The sequence below is a fragment of the Teleopsis dalmanni genome, chromosome 2 (genome assembly GCF_002237135.1).
Source record: "Teleopsis dalmanni isolate 2A chromosome 2, ASM223713v2, whole genome shotgun sequence".
Classification (NCBI taxonomy): Eukaryota; Metazoa; Arthropoda; class Insecta; order Diptera; family Diopsidae; genus Teleopsis; species Teleopsis dalmanni.
The window spans coordinates 133660574-133683210 of record NC_051847.1 but is presented as its reverse complement, the minus strand read 5'-3'; the positions used below and the strand labels follow the sequence as shown (position 1 = coordinate 133683210).

The window sequence follows — 22637 nt, the reverse complement described above, 5'->3', positions numbered from 1 at the left end:
ACACACGATACATCCGTACACGCCGCCGTGCACTTCTTTAATGACGATCGAACACGTTCGCTTTTGTTTCTTATAAGAAGAGTGAGCGAGAGTCGATGTTTTGTTTTTGTTTTTGTATTTGTTTTTTTTTGGAAACTGTATGCCAAAAGTTTGTTGTTACAATTTTTTATGTATTTAAGAGAAACGTGCAAATGTGCAACTAAGAATTTTTATTTTATTTAAGAGATTTCGTTGCTTTGTTTTTTTTTTTTTTTGTAAAAAATTATTAACTGGTCCTGAAGGTTCTTTGAAAACCTGGGACTGTTTAGCTCCATTTTAATTTTATTTAAGAAATTTCTTTTTATTTTTTTTTTTTTGTTGTGTAAAATTATAAACTGGTCCTGATGGTTCTTTGAAACCCTGTGATCCTTTGACCCTTTGATTAGTTCTATTTTAATTTTCTTTAAGAGATTTCTTTATATTTTTTTAGTTTTATTTTTTTAATTATGAACTGATCATGAAGGCACTTTTAAAACCTGGGGCTGTACAAGATCCATTTTAATTTTATGTAAGGAATTTCTTTAAAAGCATCGGACTATTGTTCAGTTCCATTTTAATTATATTTAAGATATTTCGGTTTTTGTTCTGTTTTGTGTTTGGTATTTTGTAAAAAATTATAAACTGATCGCGTAGAATCTTTAAAAGCCTGGGACTGTTTAGTTCACATTTTAATTTTATTTAAAATTATTTTTTTTCAATATGTACAGATCATGGAAAGTCTTTTACAACCTGAGGCTGTACAATATCTATCTTTAATTTTATATAAGGAATATCATATTTTTCTTCTATTTTTTTTATTAATCGTAACTAACTAAAATTCCATTTCAACTAAAAAGATTTCATTTTCTGTTTTTTTTTTTTGATTGTTAAAAATTATGGACTGATCATAAAGGGTCTTTAAAACTCTTTGATCCTTGAACTGTATAAGTTCTATTTTAAATTTATTTAAGAAATTTTTTTTTTTTAAATATAAACCGATCATGAAAGATCTTTAAAAATCGCGAACTGTGTAAGTTCCAAATTCATTTTATTTAGGAAATTTTTTTTGTATATTTTTTAAATATGAACGGATCATTCAGGGTCTTTTAAAACTAAACAAATTAACTAATTAAGTAAAGTTCCATGTTAACTAAAGAGATTCCGTTTTCTATTTTTTTTTTGTTTGTACAAAATTATAAACCGATCATGTAGGATCTTTTACAATCTAGGACCATATAAGTTTCCTATTAAAAGAAAATTAAAACATATAAATATAGCTAAAAGTTTGTCGACAGCACGGAGAATCAATGTTATTATAGAGCCATGAGCTGTATCAACCGTTGTCTGAGAAAAATACTAAGGGCGATTTTTTGTATTTTGGTCGAGTATGACATTCAAAAAAATCTCCCAACAATAAAAGCCCGTAAACCCATTTAAACAAAAATAAAAAGTAGTGTAAACATCACTATTGGCGCCCTGAACATAGTAGTGTATTCAGACGAAAATGATACCTCCCCCATACCGTTACCATTGGTAACTGGATACCATAACGTTTTAGTTCCGGAAAAAATATTTGTGTAATATACAGAATACAATCACCTTAGAGACCATTTGATGCCTTTTTGCGAGTGACACTCAGGTCATGATACATCCCTTTCCCTTTGTATTATGTAAAGAAAATTAACAAGATATGGCACTGCAGTGAAATCCGCAGAGTTAATAAATTAAGTAAGAAATGACAGACTCAGATGGCGACTGAAACAGATGGCAGGAGCTTGTTTCTGTCCTCAATCTCTATATAAAATTAACTCAAGTTATATGTATTTATTACACATACCTATGTATGTATTTATTATATTGTTAGTTATATATTATTCGCAGTCTATAAAGAAAATAATCATAATAGTTACTAAGACTCTCGTCTATTCTAAATAATTCATTATTCACTCCAACGTACTCGAAATGTTATTTTATTCTCTTGTAATTAAATTCATTTATAATATGGCATGTAATTAGAACAGATCGTGTAAAATGACAACAGCATGTCCATTTTCTAAATGACTACCCATGTCAATTACTGATTACACTGTATGAAAAGCAAAAAATATCGGTTATCGCCATATTAATACTTAAAGTGGGAAACTTCTAATCTTGCGTATCTAGTGTATTATTATTATATAACATTTTAACAGGAACCTAACCTAACCTAATTATAATAGTCAAGCAAAGTCTAATCTAAAAAATACCTTGGGAATATCTAATATTAAGTTGAATAAAGTATTTGTGTGAATATTAACCAAATAGTATGTTCCCACTGACTTCGTTAAAGCAATTTATTTGATTTAGGTCACTAATAAAATTTGATTAACCGTACAAAGAGGTTTCGTTCTATTGCATTTTAACTTAGTTAAGAATGAATCAATGCAAATCAGACCTAAAATATCGACACTGTCTCATTTAGTTTGTTTTGCTCATTACACCCACTAATAAGGATGATTTACCATATAAAACTCTTTCATCTTTCAACTAATATAAATTTCACACTGAGAAAGTAAGTATATAATATATTTTTTTTTTTTAATGGAATATGTAATTGATATATATAATGTATATAAATGATTTAATATAACAATTATATATAATTTTTTTGTTAGATATATTATTAAGTGAAGTTTATACAGTTCTATCAGCTGCATAAATGAGGTCATTTTAATGTGAACGTTCACTTTTTAATAAATGAGCAAGTGCCTAAATAAAACAGTGTAAAAGTACTACAACATAAATTGATTAAGATTCAGTGGGAACATGGTATAATTATAAATAATTTTGATATTCTTTGCTTCGCTAATGATTTACAAGACATAATAGTAAAAAGAGTATATTGAATTTAGTTAAACTAATTTCTGATAATAATATTTTAAACAGATTAATAATTGTGTAACAAAATAACATATGTGCTCATTATTATGTATTAAAACGCATGTAAATAAAATCATGTAAGCGATATTGTATTTAAATTCCATATTTCTGATTTCAAAGATAAATAATCATCAATCAACATTTATTTTAATTGTTTATATAATATTACTATTATATCAACGCATTCACTTACGATCTGACAAATCGAGTCTGACAAATTTTATGCACACATTATACATTTTGTAACACCCCTGTCATGTGCCTTCAGAATCATTTTTTGACAGTTTGTCAATTCTTATTCGTTGGCATTTGCTGAGAGCTGGTTTGTTGATGTTTTTAATTTATGTGATTAATTAATTAATTTAATTAAATTAATATATATTTAAATTTGATTTATTACAAATCTAAAGAGGAATAAATAAAACGGTAATAAAAATATATTTAATTTGTTAATGTACAAGCAAAATTATAATGAGTGCAGTTCTCACCTAATAAGAAACTTGGGCGTGGACACTTGTGATGCTGCAAGTATTAATTAACAAGACGAGTCGCACCCAAGTGTAAATTACTTCAATGTGAATCAATTTATTTAATTGTGTTCTTTTTGATGAAATTTAATGTAATGTGATTATAAAATAATCTAGATTTAAATTTTTTAGAAAAAATGGTGGTACTAAGTTCTTGCTGGTCACCATTCATATGGTCAAATTCTGTTAAAACGGGCAGCAAAGCAGTAGCTTTTTACACAGCAGCGTTATCAGTTGTGCTCATCACATTGGCAAGTTTTGAACGAAATCAAATTAAATATAATTTAATAAAATTGTAATATATTTATTTTTTATAGATTACATATATGCTGTGTGGTGGTGAATCAGCGCAACTCTACTCGCCACTATTTGAAACGGATAAAAGATACTCCATGCCCTTATTTGGTGGCATTTTTATATTATATTTCATACTGCTTATATTAGCCTCTTATTTAGTTTATTTTGGCATAAAGATTTGGTTAGTATTTTGTAGTAAAAAGTTAAGTTAAATCTAAATTTAATTGAATTATTTTTACAGCACCCGTGGTTGGCTGTTACCTTGGTTGATATTAGCAGGAATTGGTATACTTTTCCAATTTGTATTTGGTCTTTGGCTTATTGGTGGCTACTATATATATGTAGGTTGAATTCAGTTAAAATTTGTTTTGTTTATTAATACATAAAAATATATGCTTTCAGCTGGAGCAAACACTTTCAGCATTGTTGAATTTTTGTTGGATGGCCTACAATGTAATAAAATCTTACAAATTTAAAATATTTGAAACTTAAAAATTTTTTCGTTGCAGATCTATTGTTGGCTCTGTGTGTTTTCACAATATCAAATATTCCTGATACTACAAAATCCGAATATTGAGCTTCTAATGCCTTGAACTTTAGGAAATTTATATACATATATATGTGTATATATATTACATTTATGCGTATTGAAATGCAGCATAAAATATTTAGATTTAAGTTATGAAAAGAATCGCATATCTAAATCAACATTCCGAAAAGCATTTTTTGCTTTAAATTTTATAGAAAAATTAATATGTATGTATAAAAATAGTTATATTTGTCTTTAATAATATATTATGTGTACATTCATATGTATTTATAGATATATATTGCTTGTGCATACATATTTATGTATCTATATATTTATATAGTTTCATATATGTTTTATATCGCAATCGAATAATATTTCTAGACTTATAGTCAAACATTCCGTCCTTTAGGTTAATAATTTGTGCAAATGTGCATTATTTTTATGCATTAAACTTTTTACCAATTAGATTTGTTAAAATAAAATTTAGTAAAATTAATAAAGTGACCTTAAATACTTTTATGCACATATGGCAAAACTTTATACATATTGCCATAAAAATAGAATATTTTTTTATAAATTTTGTGTCAATTTTTTTATTGAAATAAATATTTATGTCAAAATAAATATGTATAAAATTAAATTTTATTGAAATAAACGATGTAGGAAAACTGTTTTATCTATTTTATATTATATATAAAATCGTTCATATATTATTTATTGGAGTAAATGTTATTCCGAAGAATGCTAAAGGGTTGTCTCACAAATAAATGGAACTAAAAATACAAATACATGGATTACGAAATGGTTGGGTAAAGGGAGTTCTCGGAAAGAAGTTTGTTTTGACGTTTATTCGTATTATCTGATCTGCTAAGTAGTTTTGAATGAATCGCATACTCTTAATTGTATGTAATGAGTTAATCCAATCTGAACTTCTGTTGAGACAGACTGTCAATATATCAAGTTTTTAAAAATCAAGCAACGTATAAACAAAATAAATAAAATGCCTCATGTTGAGTACCAAAGATCGGTTAAAGACTCTCTCTCTCTCATAAGTTATATGACTTAGAGGTGATTAAAAGGAATACTTATAAAGAACATACAATTTATTATAATATGTCACAAGCTTGGATATGAAAGCAAAAATGAATTTATGTTATGATTGGTTTGGTGATTGGTTCTGTGAATTCATATATGACATTAATGAATCCTGTCATTTTAATTAAAGTTATTACACTCGCGATTAATAGGATACTCATACCTTATTCATACATATAACGAAATAAGGTATTACCTTGTTTAGTTGCTTAGAGATTAGCTCAGCTAATGCAGTTAATGTTTTAAACGGAATTACAAATCTTTTTTAAGCACAAAATTAACAAAAAAAAATGTCTTCCTTATCAAAACAAGCAAAAATCCGACACAACAAATGAAATACTTTAATTTTTTATTTTTAACAATTTTACTTTTATAGCTTATTTACATTTGTAATATAATAATTTGATGTTTTATGATTTCTGTGTAATTAAAAATATTTTTACAATTTTAAATGTTTCTATACGTTAATGCTTTACGTTATTCCTTTTCATGTCATTCCTTGGTTTCTCTTCATTTTACACAGTTCCATTGTCTTACGTTGTGTTGATAAATTACGTAGTGTGGGTAAGAATGTCTTGTTCTTAAATCGAATAGACAACTTATGATATTTATTCACCTCATGGTTGCACTTCAAAACAATCCAACCAACTTTTTTAAAGTTAAAAACCAAAACAACAGATGCTTTCGGTTGCTTTTAAGTGTGGCAAAAAACAGCATATTGCTTACTCTATGCGTTAAGATTGCAACAATGATACAAATATCTTATCACTGTTGCAATCTGCCAAATGTTATGTTTTCGTAAAAAATAAATCTTGCATATGTGCATATGATGCAAGCAAATTACATCTTGAATAAAAAAAATTAATAAAGCAATGTTTAGAATGCAGAAAATTTTGAAATTTCGTTTTACAATAAAATTTAAAATATGGTAGTTTAGAATATTTATTCTTATTCCTTATAAGTATTAACTTATCAATTATACTCTCTTCACGTACTTCTAAAAATTTTTGTATTTATTTATACTTATATATTTAGAATATTTATTTTTCCAATTTTACATATTTTTAAAAAAATTTATTTCCACAATGTTTAAATTTATGAAACTTAAATTTGTTTGAATTTTTGTTAAAAACTCTTGAGACATGAGTGGAATATTCGTTGAAATTTCTAATAAAGGTTCATAATAGTTCACTTATTGCGTTGATAACATATTTTTCTGTAGTTGCTTAAATGTTTCGCAACTTCACAACAGATGTTTAGATAGAGAAAGTAGTGTTGTTATTTTTCATAGATATTAACAACTTTAAGCGAACCAATTGCTGTTTTTTTGCGAGCTGCTGAAAACACCTATTATAATTAATGTAAAGTTTTCAATTCCATGTCTTTGGTATATTTTTTTTATGAATTTTGTATAAAAAAAATATAATTGATTCGTGCACAATTCTTGAGTTAATTATGATAGTACCTAACAGCTACATTTCCCTTGATAACTGGAAATGGGTTTCACTTTTTGACCTTTACGGTCTTTATAGCCAAAATTTATCAATTTTGCATTTCTAAGATCTGGTTTTAGTGTGTTCAAGTCTCACATTTGTCGCTTTTGATGCTTTCTGGCTATTGGGGAAAAATTTATAGACTTATTGATAAAAAAATTTGCAATTTGACAAAAATCTATTAGTAGCTGCTCTTGACGACATTTCTGGCATTTAAAGAAGCTTTTTAAGATTATTATTATTAATAATAATATTAATAATGTAATAATATTATTAATATTATAAGGCATAAAATTTCAATAAATTCGTTTGTGTACATAGCAAACAAACACATATTATGGCATATTTGTATTACGTCTGTAATCGATTCAGTTCTTGAACTGGTTCGGATTAGTGCTTCGATACTCAAAACCATTTCATCGCCCATATTTGTATTAAATCAACGAAATAAGATTTAAATATTTTTATAAATCTTTCCACAAAGTTTATAAAATATGCATTTGCAATGATATATTCGGAATACTACAGTCACCCCATTTTCGCTGGCCTTAAAAATTGTTTTTAAAAACTAAAACTTAGTAGATATTAAATTTTTTTGATATTCTTAAAAAAGTTATAAATTTCTTAGATGGATATTAAAACTAGCATTTTATCTTTATTTTTGTATAATACTTCACTGAAATTATTATATTTTATATTCGTTTTTGTTTATTTATTTCGTAGTTACGTACGTAGTTACGTATGTAGTTACGTACTAATGTAAATACTTAATTTGACAAAAATTTCTGATTTATTTGAGTATGAAAATTATAAAGTTGGCTTCTATTTTTTTAAAACAACTAGTAAATATAATTGATATTTAGTTTGGAAATTTTTTTTTAATAATTGTGAAACTTAATTGAAGTTACAATTAATATATTTCGTATACTTTACAGCATAAATAAAAATATTTTGGCACACAAAACTCAAATTATCTGCTTTTCATATATATTTTACTGACATTTTTGAAATATATCACGGCTTTTGCAATACACAGGTTTTATTTATTTTATTTTTAATGGATTTTTTTTGTAAATTTATATTAATTAATTTTTATGTCGCATATTATCATAAATATTATTTTAATTCTGATATTTACGCTAATTAGTGTTGCAAACAAATTTTTTAAATTTTTTATTTGCAATTTTTTTTTCAGTGTTACGCTTAATAATCTTTAAAAACACATGATTTTTCATAAGCTTAATATTGCCATTTCAGTCTTTTTGCTTTTTAAAAGAAAAATTTTCGCCCAGTTCATTGTTGTGTTGTGCAGCTGGTTGAATATCGCCAACACGAAAAGTTGGTTTAAAAGTCGTAATTAAATTAGTTTTCGTTATTAGGAGCTTATATACTGGGAAGTTATTTAAAATAAAAGATAAAAAAAGAAATACATTATTTGCGAATCAAAAGTATTTGATATATATCTGAGAAGCATAGGCAGCGTAATTTGCACATACATTAGTGAAATACAAATAATTAAAAAATTGTTTGTAACGAAATTGAATGCAAAAGCATTGCTATCGAATTAAAGTAAGAAAAATAAATTATAATATGGTTTATTAATTATTAATTCAATCAAATAGATTTCCTATTGTGCAAAAATAATTTTCATAGTTTTGTTCTATTTTAGTGCATGTATAACTGTGGTTGCAAATATAGTTGTGCTATTCTTGCCAGTGTGTACTATACACGTTTATTTGGAAGTTTTAAACTGTAAAAAATTAGTTGGTGTATAAAGGTGGAAGTGAAACGTAGAAGAAGCAGGCAGACGAGGAATATTAAAATTTAAGGACGGAAGGAAATAAGAGAAATCGTGCAATAAAAAATTTTCCTACTGCCTAAATTGAAAAGAAATCAAATTGTTAATTTGTTAACGCTAAAAAAAAATTTTAGTTAAATATGTCAACACCCGCTCGCAGACGCCTTATGAGAGATTTTAAAAGGTAAGAAAATTATAACGCAAAAATGCTACACAAAAAAAATTTTTTCTTCAAAAGAATATTCTGGCAAATATTACGTGTAATTTAAAAAATTTCAACAGTGCGCTTTACTTTTTGTTTAATAGAAAATATAAACCAAATTTTATGTGTGGAATTGATTGTAGAAATTGTATTGCAGAAAATAAAATAAGAAAATATTGATTACGTAGTGAAACTACCTATACACAGGCACTTAAGTGCTTTACCACTTTACAGACTTCATGTCTATAGTTCATAAAAAAAGAAAAAGAAAAAAAAACATTGCGTTATTTTTGCTTTTATTACACAAAAGGTTTTGAAGAAAACGGGCGATATATATGTATTTATTGCAAAATATGTTGAAATTATACAAAAACTTGGGAATAAATCCTTGCTATTCCAATAAATTATTGACTACGTTTAATGTCATAGCAACGCATTAATATTATTTTCTGACCTTGAATCTGTTATATTTCAACTCACCTTAACTGGTTAAATGGCTTGCGTTCAAGGAAATCTAATATAATTATCAAGGATTTTAAGCCCAAAAAGTTGTTGCATTCGTTTTATATCAACTAAACAAATAAATAGCAAGAAATGAAAATTTTTTTTCATAACAGTCAGATAAACAGTTTTTATTGCCAGTCATAAGGTCAAGTGCCCTAAGGCCTTGCGAAAAACATGATTAAGCGCGATTTAATTACTGACAGGTCTTCCATTACTATTTTGAAGATATTAAAGTGCAAAAAGAAAAATTAAGCTTGGAGCATGTGGTCATAATTAGTAATAGTAGAGAAATAGCAATGACTGTTTCTCTTCTTTGTTACAAAAAAAAAAGGTTTCAGCTAAAAACATAACCCCTGAGCCAAAGAAAAAAAACTACTAATCTCAGCTTCAATATATAATAATGTGTCTTCGTTGTTTGTGACGTATAAATATGGCTTTGTTGGACATATAAATTTTAGTTTTGTTGTTGTTGTAACCCAGATAAATGACTTCGTGATCCTGATGGAAAGAGTAAGCATTATTTGCTCGTCTGTACAGAGAAGTGGCTCTAGAATATAGAATTGTCCGCTCCTACAAAATTATTGATTGTAGTTAGTATTAGTTTTTTTCACTTCTTTATAAAAAGCAATTATAATATCTTAAACAAATATATTTATAAAAAAAATTATCTACCTTCTTATATATTAACACAGTTGCGTTTTTTAATAGTAGGCTAAAAATACAATTCCGTGGTCCTGATGGGAAGGATAAGCATTATTGGCTCGTCTGTACAGAGAAGTGGCTCTAGAATATAGAATTGTCCGCTTCTAGGAAATTATTGATTGTAGTTAGTATTAGTTTTTTTCACTTCTTTATAAAAAGCAATTATAATATCTTAAACAAATATTTTTATAAAAAAAATTATCTACCTTCTTATATATTAACACAGTTGCGTTTTTTAATAGTAGGCTAAAAATACAATTCCGTGGTCCTGATGGGAAGGATAAGCATTATTGGCTCGTCTGTACAGAGAAGTGGCTCTAGAATATAGAATTGTCCGCTTCTAGGAAATTATTGATTGTAGTTAGTATTAGTTTTTTTCACTTCTTTATAAAAAGCAATTATAATATCTTAAACAAATATTTTTATAAAAAAAATTATCTACCTTCTTATATATTAACACAGTTGCGTTTTTTAATAGTAGGCTAAAAATACAATTCCGTGGTCCTGATGGGAAGGATAAGCATTATTGGCTCGTCTGAACAGAGAAGTGGCTCTAGAATATAGAATTGTCCGCTCCTAGGAAATTATTGTTTGTAGTTAATATTGGTTTTTTTTTATTTCTTTACGAAAAATTTATTATAGTATCCTAAATGAATGAAAAGTGGCCCTATAATATAGAATTGTCCGCTCCTTTGAAATTATTGATTGTAGTTAGTATTGGTTTTTTCCACTTCTTTACGAAAAAGTTATTATAACATATTAAATGAATATTTTTATAAACAAAAAATTATCTACCTCTCTATATATTAACGCAGTTGTGTTTTTTAATACATTAAAAGTAGTTAATTAAATTTTGTTTGTCTTTTACATATTATTATAATTAAATAATGTATGTGAAAATTTATAATTACACTTCCCTTGAGTGTTATAAACATTGCATCAGCCACCAGTGACTAATCTAAATCTTTTTCGAATATAACACGCTTTCGCTTTGTCATATGTCTATTTTAAAGATTTTCAATATGTTCAATTTCATACCATAATGTACCATATCAGCATTAGCAGATAATAAATTTTAATATACAAATTCTATCTTCAAGTTAGCAGTCATAAAATGTTTTTGAAATGCGTAACAAGTTCGATATAGGTATTTCTATTGAAATCACTTTTTAATAGTCTTTAGATAGCTAATCTATATTTTATAAAAAATAATTAGTGTAATAACAGTATTTTCTCTGACTTAACCATCAATAATTTCTTTTCGTTGTCCAACAAATCTTTTGTGTTTGAGCTTTTCCATTTTCTAAAACTATAAACAGTTTTTTTTTAATTTCAAAAGGCAAAATAGTACACTATTAGTCATAACATCTATTTGGTTAATGCAATCCATTAAGTACATCTTTTGGTTCATATCTTGTAGTATTCTAGTAGATTTTAATCATATTTTATAATTGTATTTTTTGCGCTAATAGTCTTTCACTTGGGATAAACAAAGTACTTGTTTTATATTATTTTTTAATCGTTGTTTTTAGGTTATATTTAATTCTGTTTATTATAACCCATATGTACTGTATACTCCATCTGTTTACTCTACCATATATGTTTATCGTACCATTTATGTTTATCGTACTGTTTATGTTTATCGTATGATACACAATATATGTATATGTATATGCATATATTGTATCGCTTATGTCTATTGTTCGGCATATGTTACTTGTAATTACTATATGTATCTATAACTATATAAAAAAATCAAAGTTTCTTAAAAACATCTTGAGATAAAATGTAGGCAACCATAAATCTTCGGTCAATTTGTTTCTAATTATCAAAGCGTGATAACATGGGTCAATTTATTGTATAATTTTACACATTACCTAATACAATTTCAAGAAGATACTAAAATTTTGATTTTTTACAGGCATCTTCTTGTAGTTAATACTTCCTTGATCAATCTGGAAAATGTCCCTCTGTATAGACACTATTGTTACAAGTTCCAACAGCTTAGAAGCTACACTTTTACTACTACTACACTCATATTGCTCAAGAGTACTTTTCAAAATTGGACGTTTCTAATATATATCGCACTGTTACTTATTACATTTAATTAATGTTCGTGTTACATTTATTTATAACTGAGACTACTGAATTGAGACTATACAAGGATATCATTTAAATTATTATATAATGTCTGTTGTGGATTCTTATTCTTCTCGGACACCTAATTTGCTGTCAAATCGTTGGTGAACACTACAGCTAGCTATATCCTTAATAGTTCTTTTAACTAACTAGCTAGCTAGTACTTATGTGATTAATATGTTCAAATCACATAAGTACATGGACACAGTACATCTTTGGTAACAGCAGATTAGACGAGCTTGCCAAGGGTACTCAACTTCGATATTAATTTCTTAAACATTGGTACCGCACTTAAATCGTTTGAGCCGGTAATTAAGAAAAAATATCTGAATATAGTTTGAAAAATTCTAGTTGGATTTCAAGATTTACTGTGCAAGAATAGTACCAGTTAACTGCTTCAACTAAGGTGAAATTTGTTTAGCATTACGGGATCGCTGCTGACAGATTTTTGCGTACTAGCAAGACATGTTATGAGGCTGAGTCTACTCTATAATGATTTTTGTCGAGATTGTGGAAACATCTTCACACTATAGTTTCCTACTTCCTTAAATAACTATCCAACATCTTCTATAAGTGCTTTAAGTAGTTTTTGTTAAAATGATGTTATAGTTTTCTGGTTGAAAATAATTATATTCCTATGCAATAAGCTCCACAATTTTCACAATAAGTCGACTTCTAAAACATAAGTCAGCCCGTATTCAATACTGGGCCTTCACTGGAATCTACTTTACTCAATCACACCTCTGCAGTTCACTCTTTTTAGGTTTTTTTGTATAGTATGTTATGTGTATATGTTTAATATTAGTCCTCATTTAGTATCTTTATTAGATTCTTCTTCTTTCTTAGCACGACAGTCCTGGGTAGACTAGTGCTTCTGTGGTTTCATTACAGTATGGATTTTCGAGGTTGGGTTGTAAACCCTACGCTCAATCTTCTTCTAGGCCAGACATGAATAGATGCTTTTGTTTTTGTTAGTAACCTACTTCTAAGGTTACGATTGGTGCCGTTAATCTCCTTTAGAGATTCTTGCGCCACCGGCTCCAAAACATAGTATTCTGACTTGTTACCATGTAAACTTACTGACTTCAACTTCAAAATACGTTGAAGCAGTTGACCTTCCCCTTTTATTTGCTACATCATATAGCTACCGAATACTGTATCGTTCACCCTTTGATGCATTGTTCAGGTCGCGCCACGTGTAGGCTGAAACTAGATATTTGCGTCGAAAAGTTATGTATTCACATCGAGACACATTTGTAACCCATCTTTACTAGATTGAGGTCTGCTTCTATTGTATCCTGTGACTAATTGAATTATATTAACTACTACAAATAGCAGTATATAATTATTTTATCTTATGTATATACTTTATGTATAATATCAATTAAATAACATATTCTCTATTTAACACTTCTGAAATCCTCTTCAAAATTTATAAATACAATAAATAAGTTTAGAAACCAATGGTATAGCCTAAATGAATCCTTCTTTCTCTAGCAGTCATTGCATATATTTCCATTGCGGAATTATAGTAATTTAATGTTGTACTCGCTAAGTTATATCAACTAACTTTCAATATAACATCTCATCGACTGTTTCTACAATATAAAGAGTAAATTAATTATTTTTAATTAATGTGTATTTTACAGAAAAATGCAGTTTCTTAACCTTTCCTCGTTGTTTACTAATAAAAAGTTGCATTTTATTAGCAATAGAGCGGAAGAGTCATATAAGTAGTGATAATTGTTATTAACAATGTATGGAAAATATTTATAAAATAATACACCTGATAGTGTTTGTGCATTGAACTCTATAAACTGACACCCACACAAAACGTTCCCAAGAAATTTGCGCGTTTTTTATTGAATCAGTTAGGCTAGAATAATGTACGAGTATCCGACAATGTGACGCATATATATTATGCATATTTACAATGAAACAATGAAACGAATACAATACGACAAACACTTTTGGCTATTATTCAAAAATTGTGTAGTAAATGAATTGCGCTTTTATAAATGAAAAATAAAATTAGTATTAGGTCATCGCTTGGGCCATTATTTCTGAAATCTCACAGTCTACTTTTATAGGATAAACAAGCGAAAAATTTTGCTAAATCAGCTGTTTGTTTTGTTAGTAAAACTAAGCCGTGTTTTGCTCTATGACTGTTTTGTTTATGTTACATTCTGATAGTAGCGCTCAGCAGATCTAGAATTTTATACTGATTGTTGTTAGTGAGATCATTTACATTTTTAGCTCTGATAGGCACTCTTTTTTTTTTTTGATTTATGCCATTTTTCATTTTGATGATTTTGCAAGTTCATGTTTCTCGGTACAAAGACGCTTTCATCAGCTGTCATTTAACCATTTATATTTCTATTTACTATTTGCTATTTGTTTAATACTTTATTTTAGTATATAAGCATATAAATATACACAAATATATTTATCTTTCACACAAGTATATGTAGCAACGGGTTAAATCCTCTTCAATGTATACATTTTTAATTTTTTTTTTTTATTTTTAATTTCCGTAAATATTTTCCTTGTTTTTGTTCATAAATTTTTGTATTGTTTTGAAGAAATTTTTTCATAAATATTTTCTTTTATTTTTATTTCGTGCAATTCGTGACAGTGAAATTTTGCTGCCAAAAAATATTTTACAGTTTGTACTCGTATGTAGAAAAAATATTGTTGGACAGTTCCTGCAAATTTTAAATAAATACAAGTAATAATTATTCTCAATATTTAAATCGGACATTTGAAAAAATTCTTATTAAAAATCATTCCATTATCATAATTAACAAAACATTATTATATTGAAAATCAATAATTATCTTAATATTTAATGATGTGAGAAGTAGTTTACTATTTCTCACTATTCACTTAAAAGCATGTGGTGATATAGGATAACTCACTTCTATAGTACACAAAACAACATCGTTTTTGTTCAAATTTTTGTGAACATATATTTTGCAATGGCATTGCTGCTGCTTATTCTCTTATGTCCTCAACTCGATACAACATCGTTATTGTTCCAAAGTTTTCTTTTTTTTCCTGTACGCAATTTTCTTGTGCTTATTAACTCGACCAGCCGTCAACTTAAATGTATACGTTAAAAAATTATTAAAATGAAACATAACTTAAAAGTATAAAGAATAATTTAAAAAGGAAGGATTAAAATGCTGTCAAGCTTGAAAATTTATGTAGAAAATCTCTAAATATACTTTTGCAAAATACATTTTGTTTCATTGAAATTTCAAGCAAGATACAGATACTTATGTTACGAATTAATCTAGGATCTACTTACTATATTTTTTAAAATGAATACAATTATATATATAAATAAAATATGAGATATTTTTTGCAAATTACTTTATGTGAACAGTATAATCAATCGAGGTCATCTAATTTTAGAAGTTTTCGAAATGTTCGAAATTGACCTATTTAATTTCACCTAAAGAATATTTGATTATTTCAAAAATTTAGATTGATATTATCAGCTATATCGTATAAATAGTTTATTGTGGGTTTTTTGTTATTGTCCTGTATTTCCAATTTATGTTCAAAACGATTCTATTATTGGTTTTGATAAGCCGATCATTATCTTTTTCGCGGCTTTGTGTTTTGTATAGATTTAGTTTGAATTTGAAAAGTATGTTGAAATGTAAGTGAATCAAATTATTTTTAAATTAAAAAGAATATTAATAATTCTTTCACTAACGCTGTTTTAACTATGTTTTTGCTATGGGTGATGGTTGAAGGTGGGGAGGGGAATAAGAGTGAAGGGGTGAACTGAATATGGATGGGATTTAAATTAAACTCAACCCGGTGGTTTGAGTTCTATGGTCGAATGGATGCAGGTTGTGTGTGTAGTGAGACAAGAGAACAGATTGACGATATCTTGGGGGTAAAGCTGTGGTTTGGGTACATGTTAGAAATAGACGTGTTTATTCTTGAATAGTAACTGTTCAACGCTTGTTTATATTCTGATCTCAATAAAGCTAGGGCAGTTTTTGCTGCACCGGGGAGACGCCGTTCTTCCTGAGAGACGTTAGGCGTGGTCTATTGTGAACTTTGTTGTGAGTCAATCTTGGTCTCGAATTAGATTCTGTAAGTCCACGTTTTTTTTCCCTGCATCGGTGTGATTGACTTTTTTTGGACAATGATGAATGACACCCAGACGAAAATCCGATTGTGGCGATCTCACAAGTAGTAATTAGTAGTAATAATAAGAAGTGTATACTAATTTGTAGGGTTTTTATTTTCAGTGGAGAATTTTTTAAGAGATATATTCCTTGATCCAAGGCACCAAAATAATCGTAATTATCGTTTTGCTTTGAACAACATGTCTAATAAGTATGTCTTATAGATACATATAAATATGGTTTTGATAGTAATGAAAATATTTTAAGTTAATATTATAATTTTTATTACAATGCCTTGAATATTGCGGAGCCTCTTAAAATTTGCATTATTCGGAATTACTGAAATTATTTAAGCAACTAAGGTGTTATTTGCTTTTGTTGATATTTTTTCCCTTTGACTAAACTACTTACATAATAAGATAGTCAATAATAAATATAAAAATGTATAAAAGATTTCTACATTTTTAGTTTTGACATAGAAGATGTCTTTCGTGGAAATTATAATTTTTATTAGTTACATATGTATGTTAGATTATTATCTTAGGGGACTCTAAAATGGATCTGCAGATATTTTAAATGTTTGTGATAATAACGTCAAGGCTTTTATATTTTGTTAAAATCTGTTTGTTATACATCTCCGATTACAATTTTTTTTCGAAATAATATATTATATTAACAAAGTTTCTTTGTTCACTGATCGTTGTGTCGTTTCTTGGGTCATACTGCTATACAAGTGCTTATATTCTGCATATCTAAAATTATCGAACTGTATTGTTTTCCTATTAAAAAGGTCTTTTATTTAATAGATTAATACATGCATAGATATGTATATTGAAGTTGCATTTATTTTTAATTTCCTTTTTTATTTCTTTATTTAAAACAATTCATTCATTCCTCATTGAAGTGTAAAGAGCTTAAACCCATTATGAGCGAGCATATTTATTTTTTTCTCGTAAACTTTGTGAATATCATTAAAATATAATGAGTTTTTTGCGGAAATTTCATTGAGCAACCTTTGAGCGAAAATGTTTTATTTTAATTTATTCTTAATCATGTAATTTTGTTTATAAACTGATTTATTTATATAAATTTTTATAGTCAAAGTCCAGTACTTTTTCATGTTAAAAGTGTTACGTTTACGTTAGTCTCTTTAGTAAACATTTAAATGATCCGAAAAATTCTAAAAATTTAGTATTTTTATGATTGTTTATAAAAAATATTTCATTCTTAAAATTTTTTATTAACAATTTAAAAATTTTAGGAAATCTGAAGAAGAAACTTACATGTAATCAATAATTTTATAGCATAAAAATATGTAATATAGGAATATAATATATATGTAGTATTAATTTGATTTACTACTCACTAAGAATATCAAAATCTCGTATCATGCAATTTAAGGAAGAGATCATGTCTCTCTTAATATTTGCTTAATTATTTGTTATTTTCGATTAAACTTCGCAGAGAGTCCAATATGTTTATTAAATTTCATACATAAATGGCTTTAGCATATAAAGCTGATATCTGTTGAAATTCATTGTTTTTATGTTGTGATTGTTGTATTTAATGAAAATATATACCAGGAATCATTAAAGTAATTATAAACATAAATACATGCGATGGGAATTGGTTGGGTAAAGATTGATTCGAGACAAGGAAACTTAGTCATTCCAATGCATCAGACACTAAAGCGTTCGTGTTTACATCTAGGAGCTACTCATACCCACTCATACTTTCAGGGATTATAACATTATATATATGATATCAATTAGTTTCCTAAATATTAGTACGCATTATTTAAAGAGCACTTTCAATAGTATTAATTCTATATGTAATTTAATTCAAAATTCGAAATTAGTATTTGTATTTACTATTTAATTTTTATTTCTCAAAAATTTATTTTATATTTTATTAATTTATTAAATATTTACTTCTCTTCCTATAGACTACAAGAAGATCCACCAACGGGAGTTTCTGGCGCACCAACTGATAATAATATTATGATATGGAATGCTGTGATTTTTGGTCCACATGATACACCATTCGAAGATGGTACCTTTAAATTAACAATAGAATTTACGGAAGAGTATCCCAATAAGCCTCCAACAGTTAGATTTGTATCTAAGGTATTTCATCCAAATGTTTATGCCGATGGTGGAATATGTTTGGACATTTTACAAAATCGGTGGAGTCCCACATATGATGTTTCTGCTATATTAACTTCTATACAAGTATGTAGAACATAATATAATATTATTTGTTATAAAAATTCATTTAGTAAATAATAATTGTACTCCTTATATAAGCTTTATATATCTTAAAGAAATATTCAATTTAATATCTTCTGATGCATATGCGTAATTAATTGTTTTGTGTTATGTCTTAGGCATACATAAATATAGCACACTGAATCACCAACTCTACTTTGAAATCATTCTGGTAATGAATCATCTTCTTTAACGTGATTCATAATATTTTTTGTAAGATGGATTTGTTTATTTAATAATAGTTTCTGGAAGCTCTGCGTGCCATGTCTTTCAACCCTAAAACATTTGTAAAAATAATTTTAAAAAACATCTTTAAAACATCTTTAATGGTGGTCTTTCATTGTGCCGATTATTAATTTATTATTTTTATTTTTAAAAGGTCATTATTTTTTTTATTAATCAGAATTTGTTTTAAGTTGGCAATACTTGTATTGTACCTTAGTATCATAGTAGCATACAAATCTTACCATTCAACCCATCGCATATTTGTAGACACTTAAAAGTATATTTTTGAAACTGATTACTATTGTTAGCAAGGTTATAAGGTTAAGGACTATGAGATTACGAAAAGCACTCTCAACACTAAATATTTAGCTCCATACGGGCATAAAATGTGACTAAGAATACTGTTTGATTACGTGAGATATCAGAACTGCACCCAATTTAGTTCTACATTGGCATCAGTGAAGTGCTCGAAGTGCATGAATTGTTATGCTAAACTTTAGATAGATTATGTCTTCTGTCATTTTCCCAGATAATATGCATTACATATTAATCACAGCAGTCAATTTCCATCCAGTATTTACTGTTGCAGCTGTGAGTTAGAAGAGGAAAAGGAAAATGTTGCTTATTTACTTTGTTATATAAGACTATCTTCTTAAAACGAAAGTGCAACCTCTTTCAGTCAATTCCTAATATCTAGCAGTACTCCTGGTAATTATTGAAACCTTGATTAACTCAATATATTTCAATGCAATATCATCATAATGATAATACATCACTATTTGCTTACTGATTTTGATAGACGTAGTCCAAACAACCTATTGACATCCTGTGATAAATCATTACAATCACTACAGAAGAACTCATCGACACCCTTAGTCCTTTCTACTGTTTTCTACTTTATTCCACATTAATTATTCTATTTCCACGTGATATATTCTAACCTCTTTGTACTTTTTGCTTATACGGTTTTTCTATAAGAAACATTCACAAGAGCAACAACAATGGCAATGAAACCATTAAATAAATGGTAAAGTTAATATGCATTCATTCATTTTATATTCCAGGTCGATATCCTAAACTTTTTTATCCTTGTATCTTGCAATATCGTCGTTAAAAGTGGTCGTCAGAGTATGAGTATGAGCTATATACATGCTGATTAAATGTATCATTAAATCATCAGAAATAAAACAAATCATTAGAAATGAAGCGCATTTCTTCTTCTTCATTTAAAATATAACAGTAAGATTATCTAATCGGTAGGTTGCTAGTCTGATTAAATAGTTTTTTTCTGGTTTTGATTTTACTGAAAAATAAAATAGCAAAAAAACTTGGAATTGAATATTAATTTTTATAACAAATAATGTACCTCAATAGAAATCGGTAACGGACTTAGATGTGAGTATTTGATTTTATAGTATCTTCTTCCTTTGTGCAAAGAACCTGTGTGCTCAAGGTGTAGTAACGGATTTTATAGTACCGCTTTAACTCTATGTTGTTAAGAACCTTTATGTTCGAGACGGACTTAGATGTGGTGTTTTTGATTATATATACTCGAGTTGTAGTTACACTCTCCTGAGATGTAATAAAAGTTTCTCTTGTAAAATAGGAACACCACTTCCTCGTAAGCTGTAGAAACACGTCTTCTAATGTAACGCAATATATGTTATATGTAGCATATAGTTTCACAAACTTCGCGGCGGTGGTGTTAGAAACAGGTCTTGTTGTTCTAGCCCGTCAGTATTTGAAAGCAGATAACATGTAAGGAATACAAGACGAATACATGGGTAAGGGAGTAGATAGGTAGGGTTATAGTTTAAGGAATAAAGGAAATGGGGGTGGATATAATTGAAATTAACCAGAGTTTAGCCGAAGAAACCTAGCTACCTCAAGTGGATGAGACACAACACAAGAAAAAGGTTTTACTCGTTTTTTGTGAATTACAATTAATCTATATACAGGAATTAACATGCTGCAAAATAAATTCCGTATAGATTACATGACCTAAAATATAGACAAGAGAACATGTACTGCAGAGTAAACTACATAGAGGTTATAAATTTATATTTACCATTAAATTCATCATTTATAATTTATATAGGAATGAACTATATAAATAAATCCGCGTATGAAAACTAAAAAAAACTGTTTCTATTAATTTACATAAGCGTTAATGAATATTTATTTTTTATTACAACCAAAATTATTATTTTGTAATTTTGTATTAATTTAATAGTGTCGTATTTTCTTAATAATATTATTTTACACTAATTTTTATTTCATTCAATATTTCAACTTAAACCAAATTCGTGTTCAAGATGCTAACAATTATATTTAAAAAAAAATTATTTTTAATAAAAGTTGAAGCTATTAATATAATTTATATAATAATATAATTTATAATATTATGATTTATATAATTTATAATAATATTTTTTTTTTGATTTCAGTCTCTGTTGAGTGATCCAAATCCAAACTCGCCAGCTAATTCAACAGCTGCACAACTTTATAAAGAAAATCGTCGTGAATACGAGAAACGAGTGAAAGCCTGTGTGGAGCAAAGTTTCATCGATTAGCCATCAGCCAGTAAAGTAACAACAACAACAACAACAACAACAACCAGCAGAAGAACAACAGTAGTAGCAGCAGTTGCTCCAGCCAAAACAGCAGCAAGTTCGTTAAGCAACCTCAAAAGCAGAAACAATATGCAAAAAATTTCAAAGTACATTTTCAAAATCATTTTGATTCAAGTATAAAAAAAACATTAAAATCATTTATTAATTACTCAGTAAATTAAAATTTTAGGTGTAAAGTCTATTACAAAAAAAAAAAAAAACAAAAAAAGTAAATATATATAAAGTGAGCATACGAAATATATTTATATTTAATTGTAATTAAAAATATCTGTTTTTGTTTGTCCTTCCAACTCTACACACAAATAAAAAAAAATATTTTGTTGAAGCTCAGTTTATTGTATGTTGCCTACTTTACTTGAGTGCTGTTGGAAGAATTAAGTAAAAAAAAACTAAAATATATGAAAGAAGATTTTAAATTAAAGATTTAATTTACAAAGAACCCCCCTCTAGCAGCAATAAACTTTATAGTACAGACATGCAAAACAATAACATTTATCAAAAAACAAAAACAAAACTAAAAATAAAAAAAAATTTATTCAGGAAATTTATTACATCATTTACATTTGCAACATGAACATAAAAACCATTTTTAAAAGAACACAAAATAGAAAATAGTAAACAAATTATAAACACAATAAATATACATAAATATAAATTTTGAAAATTTTTAATGTTAAAGAAGTCATCGTGCAAGCATATTAGTACACAAATCAAATAACAAAAAACAAGTAAATGAAAAAATTATTGATAGTAATAGTAATTGCTTAAAAGTTTTAAATATTGCTAAATCAAATAGATATACAAATATTTTTTTAAAATCAAATAATATTGCGTACAAATATATCATAAATAATCCCACAAGCCAGTAAAAAAACAACCATTGTTGCCCAACAGTTTATGGAAGATCACATGCACCTAAAAACTCTGAATAGAACTTCAAAATTAATTTCAATTATTCTTTTTTAATAATAATAATATTTTTCAATAATTATTGTAATTATCATCATCACTGTTCCTTAAACTCCTTATCGTGGCATAAGGCAACAATAATAAATAAAATACCTATTAATATAGAAATAGAAAAAAAGTTTTTTGTAATAAACAATTGTAATATTATCGAATAATTTAGTAACAAAAA

The 22637-nt window shown here is 27.3% G+C and overlaps 2 protein-coding genes across 6 annotated transcripts; both read left to right on the top strand.

Annotated features, from left to right (window-relative positions):
* The first annotated feature begins 3234 nt into the window (after positions 1 to 3234).
* Positions 3235 to 4475, top strand: LOC119681916. 3 transcript variants are annotated; one of them, XM_038095227.1, is made up of 6 exons: positions 3235 to 3259; positions 3597 to 3715; positions 3782 to 3942; positions 4003 to 4102; positions 4164 to 4214; positions 4271 to 4475. In XM_038095227.1, the coding sequence occupies exons 2-6, from the start codon at positions 3602 to 3604 to the stop codon at positions 4352 to 4354; spliced, it is 510 nt and encodes a 169-aa protein (XP_037951155.1). In that variant the 5' UTR covers positions 3235 to 3259; positions 3597 to 3601; the 3' UTR covers positions 4355 to 4475. The 3 variants fall into 3 exon arrangements, with proteins under 3 accessions (XP_037951155.1, XP_037951154.1, XP_037951156.1); XM_038095226.1 differs by lacking the exon at positions 3235 to 3259 and adding an exon at positions 3279 to 3363; XM_038095228.1 differs by lacking the exon at positions 3235 to 3259 and adding an exon at positions 3479 to 3497.
* A 3334-nt stretch (positions 4476 to 7809) lies between these two features.
* On the top strand, positions 7810 to 21928 carry LOC119679653 (ubiquitin-conjugating enzyme E2-17 kDa). 3 transcript variants are annotated; one of them, XM_038092128.1, is made up of 4 exons: positions 7810 to 7917; positions 8551 to 8863; positions 18320 to 18605; positions 21314 to 21928. In XM_038092128.1, exons 2-4 carry the CDS (start codon positions 8820 to 8822, stop codon positions 21437 to 21439), a joined length of 456 nt encoding a protein of 151 aa, XP_037948056.1. In that variant the 5' UTR covers positions 7810 to 7917; positions 8551 to 8819; the 3' UTR covers positions 21440 to 21928. The 3 variants fall into 3 exon arrangements, with proteins under 3 accessions (XP_037948056.1, XP_037948054.1, XP_037948055.1); XM_038092126.1 differs by lacking the exon at positions 7810 to 7917 and adding an exon at positions 8126 to 8450; XM_038092127.1 differs by lacking the exon at positions 7810 to 7917 and adding an exon at positions 8126 to 8450 and having other exon boundaries at positions 8535 to 8863.
* Positions 21929 to 22637: the final 709 nt, after the last annotated feature.

Excerpts from the sequence above, each read along its gene's own strand:
- LOC119681916 (XM_038095227.1), top strand. The coding sequence starts at position 3,602 with ATGGTGGTACTAAGTTCTTGCTGGTCACCATTCATATGGTCAAATTCT. Across the intron at positions 3,716-3,781 it reads CAGTTGTGCTCATCACATTG|ATTACATATATGCTGTGTGG; the intron begins GCAAGTTTTGAA and ends TATTTTTTATAG. Across the intron at positions 3,943-4,002 it reads TATTTTGGCATAAAGATTTG|CACCCGTGGTTGGCTGTTAC; the intron begins GTTAGTATTTTG and ends TTATTTTTACAG.
- LOC119679653 (XM_038092128.1), top strand. The coding sequence starts at position 8,820 with ATGTCAACACCCGCTCGCAGACGCCTTATGAGAGATTTTAAAAG. Across the intron at positions 8,864-18,319 it reads CTTATGAGAGATTTTAAAAG|ACTACAAGAAGATCCACCAA; the intron begins GTAAGAAAATTA and ends CTCTTCCTATAG. Across the intron at positions 18,606-21,313 it reads CTATATTAACTTCTATACAA|TCTCTGTTGAGTGATCCAAA; the intron begins GTATGTAGAACA and ends TTTTGATTTCAG.